Genomic DNA, 4,323 nt, shown 5'->3' on the forward strand with positions numbered 1-4,323 from the left:
AAACTCGTAATTGAAAATAGTTTCGAACAAAAGCTCAATAAATCCTTGCACACGTTCTAGCAATAAACAGAACTTTCGACAATCTTCTCTATTTGTACAAAATATTCCATACTCAATTTGAGCTACGGGTACTTCCTTCGAGCACCTTTTGTTATAGCGAACTATTCGTAAGCATCTCGCATATTTCATCATGCAGGAAAATTTATTAATTTAATTGAATTTTCGACGCCATCCACACATGGACTGCACACGCACAAAGGTATCAGCAAAAAAATAAGAAGAAAATTATCAGCATCCGCATACAATAATTGCGCAATTTATTAAAATTCTACGAATTTTTCCAAATATTTCCGTTCTGCCACACAAGACACCACCGCTTTGGCCAACCGAACACTTTTGAGATCCTTTTACAAATTCTTCGCCCCAACAGCTCTTTTTGGCAAAAGCTACGGCATCACAAAAGCAATTTTCAGCAGCCATTCTTTCCGACTTCCGTATGTTAAAGTAGGCATATGCCGTACTATGTAGGCCTACACACATGCATATGTACATACATAAATATGTTTTTGAGTTAATGCGCACATCCATGGTAAAGTACCATTTCATGGTGCTTGGATACGGCCGTAATGGCGTTTTATGCATGCCTATTTTTTTTTTTTATGTATGTGTACATTTATAGGTTCATTTCGGTAGATGTACTTTAGGGTACATCACTCTCCATACAAAAAAAAAACTGAAATTTTAGGGAAATATTGCTGGACCGATTTGAATATGTCTCCAAATATCGAGTGTTTTAAAAATAAAATTAATTTTAAGCATTTTTTCCAGAAAATCACCTCAGATGAACAGTTTAGGCTACATACGAATATTTAAAAAATTTTGACAACGGTATCAAAATAAACAGATTTCTTGAGGTATTTTTTAATCGGCCTAGATGCGAATCTTAATATTTTTCCGAGATATTTTAGCGGAAGTCCTAAAATATAATAGGTTTTATAATTCCAGTTTAAAAACCGCAATTTTTTTTTTTTTGGTGTGTCACCCTAATGTACATAAATGTTTAAAAGGATCTACATATTTGCAACGAGTATTACATATGAATTTTTGTACACATAATGTATTTATAATGAATCAACACGTGTGTATGTACATATGTATGTATGTATATAAATTTGTTATGCATGTTAATCTATTTCAATTTTATTTTATTTTATTTTTTCTTTTTCACTTTCATTTTTTCCGCAGAGATCCCAAATCGGCTTACATAATAAAATGTGGGAGTACATGAATTCGCGCAAGCTTGTCTTTGTGAGCACTTACGATGAAGGCATACGTCGGGTGCGTACGTCAAAAGGCAAGTATGCCCTATTGATGGAATCACCAAAGAATGAATACGTAAATGCCAGGGAACCATGCGATACGATGAAAGTCGGCCGTAATCTGGATACGAAAGGGTTTGGCATCGCAACGCCAATCGGATCACCGCTGAGGTGAGTGTATAGGCGCGCATAGTTGTATTGAATACTGTCAAATTATGTGGTAAAAAGGGTGAAGTGGTGTCGGTGAAAATAAGCAAAGAGCAGCAAGTAATCCTAACAAGAGGTACATATTTATTGTTGGTTGAAAGAAAAAAGGCTGCGCATGTGTGTGTGTATGAAGTATAGAGGTATTCATAGGGTAAGGAAAATGTTTGCCTTATGTCTACTTATTTATTTTTGAGGTAAATTATATTGAGATACTTTTCTCTAGGGAAATCTGGAGATACTCCTATAAATTTTGCAAGATGAAATTAAAATTTTTTAATACTCACTTACCGACAGAAATGTAAAAATTCCAATAAAATGCTCTACATGTTTGTACATCTGTGCCCAAAAGAACGGCTCGGCAAGTCCTCCCCTTTCCCTACGTAAAAGTAAATTAATAAACAGAAAAATTGGACTTGATTTTTTTTTTCGACCGGACTAAATTTCGTTGTTCATAGGTAACTCATACGCCATGACATACGGCTAATCGTACTTTAGGCAGGCAGTAGACAAGTGCACGCCTTTTGGGGTTGAGCTTTGAAAAAAGGTTATTCTAATAATGCACTCAAATAAAATAACAACAGCCCGCACCGATCTCATGTCAGCTTGACGACTTGATGTCTGCCTAAAGTACAAGTACTAGTTAGTATGTCATGGCGCATGAGTTATCTATAAACATCAACATTTCCATGGTCCGGTCAAAATTTCTAGTCACTATAACTTTTCGTTGTACAGGGCAATTCAGGCAGCTGTCTTTCATTTCATCACAGTCTTTCGAAAGACAACAAAAAAATATTTTCTTTTTAAAACAGTAAAATCTAAAAATTTAAAGAAAATGTAACTAAAAAATAAAAAAAAAAATATTTAAAAAAGAAAAAAGTAAATAAAATAAGTTTCTTAAAGTTAAATGCAATTTAAAAAATATTATTTTTGAAACCACTGCAGAAAATTTAATTTAAAGAAAACTTAAAAAGAGTAAAAGAATCATAAAATAAGTTTCTGAAAATTTATTTAAATTAAAAAGAATATACATATGTATATCCTTTATAAAACTAAAAAGTCGGAAAAGCTAAATAAGTAAAAATATAGTTTAAAAAATTAAAAAAAGTACGCTGCAACAGGACTCGAACTAGGGTCTCTCGATTGGCATGCCTGTGCTGGGCCCACTCGGCTATTGCAATTATTGGAGTGACTTCAGCTAAATTATATACAAGTGCTCACAATAGCTTTTCACCACTAGTGGTGAATGAGAGAGCTTGTTTTCTAAGACTTTTGTACTAGAATAACAAAAGGCTTTCGAACTATCTTGCCACCTGTCGGTCATTTTTTTTTTATCTTACGAAAGACTTTTTACTAGCCAGAATTGCACTGTTAATTTGATTTTTTAATAGTTTTGAATTTTTGTGTAATTTTGACGGAAATCGTCCTTTGTAAAGTTTAATTTGAAGGCCATTTTCTTGTATTTTGCACTTTCACATAAATGACTTAACATGGCTGCAAACCTGGAAAACACGAATCCAATACGCATTATCCCTTAAGCATCGACACTCTGCTTTAATCGACCTGCTATTACTAGCCGCTATGGCCTTTTCCTTGACCTTTGCAACCGGGAACATCTGAAGGGGTTGAATGATTGAAATCTCTGCGCATAGTATTGCAGCATACCCTTTTCTCACGCACTCGCCCATTTCTTCGTTCCTCAAGACACCATCTTGTTTGGAGATCCAGTATAGATTCTCTAGAGAATTCTAGTACTTCTCACCGTTAACCACAGCATATAAAGTTAGTCATTAATAACCTCAGGGCATTGAACGCAGCAGAGCTGTAAAAATTGAAATTATTTTGTTTAGCAATCAGTAAAATTTTTGGATTTCAATTAACAATCATTTACACGCAATTTATTTCCAAACATGATTGTAAGCACTGATTCAATGAAAATTTTTAATTCATATTATGCTCCATTTTTGGTAAGTGAAGCACTTAATTCACAACAAACAACAAGTATTTGTCGCAAAATAATAAAAATCCAAATAGCTTAAAATCAAATTGATTGCAATCAAAATCTTCTAAATATAAGATTGTAGTTTGTAATTTTTACAATCAGGATAAGAGCAATCATTTTCGAATGCAGTCAAATTGTTTTGCAATTTTTGTAGCTCTGGAGCGCAGCGTGATTATCTGTGGAAAAGGCGAAGTAGCAAGTCTAATCATGCATAACTGAATCGGGTAATTTTGAGTCTGAAAATCACTGCAGCAATATGGAGATTTTTAAGCTTCCCTCAGTGATATACCGTTGAAAATGCATTTCACAACTGTTGTATACATCGAAAGTATAATCTATAGTTGCTGATGCCAATCTTTACCAATCATCGTATCACAGTAGTAAGACGATTTGGGATGTTTTCTTCTTTGTTCTTTGAGATACCTTTTCCAGATTCACACGAGCATAAGGGTATTTCTTTAACTTTAAATTTTTCTGAGCTATCGCTACACACCTGAAAATTACAAAAATGTTGGCTTTTAAATTTAATTTTTTCCGCTGTTCTGCACCTTTTAGTTAAATCGCTTACAATCAGGCATATTTCTGCATTTATCAGAGTGCGTAATACTTGCATTCAAACACATATTTATATAGTAAATGTTCGCTCGTACATTTATATAAACAGCGAAAGCGTNGAGTGCGTAATACTTGCATTCAAACACATATTTATATAGTAAATGTTCGCTCGTACATTTATATAAACAGCGAAAGCGTCTTTTGCCGCAACCGCACGCATGGCTACCAACAAACATCAAAGCC

At 33.9% G+C, this 4,323-nt stretch overlaps 1 protein-coding gene across 1 annotated transcript in view; it reads left to right on the top strand.

Moving 5' to 3' along the window:
* Positions 1–1,236: 1,236 nt before the first annotated feature.
* Positions 1,237–4,323, top strand: part of LOC108380591 (glutamate receptor 1-like) — a gene marked incomplete at both ends in the record, with an annotated part of 4,128 nt that continues 1,041 nt past the window's right edge. Inside the window, one exon of the mRNA XM_017636980.1 lies at positions 1,237–1,490. Within this exon, the coding sequence (XP_017492469.1) occupies positions 1,237–1,490 (254 nt within the window). The remainder of the gene's footprint in view (positions 1,491–4,323) is intronic.

This window comes from Rhagoletis zephyria, unplaced genomic scaffold, assembly GCF_001687245.7.
Source record: "Rhagoletis zephyria isolate East Lansing unplaced genomic scaffold, Rhagoletis_zephyria_1.1 Rzeph_scaffold_19716, whole genome shotgun sequence".
Taxonomy (NCBI): Eukaryota; Metazoa; Arthropoda; class Insecta; order Diptera; family Tephritidae; genus Rhagoletis; species Rhagoletis zephyria.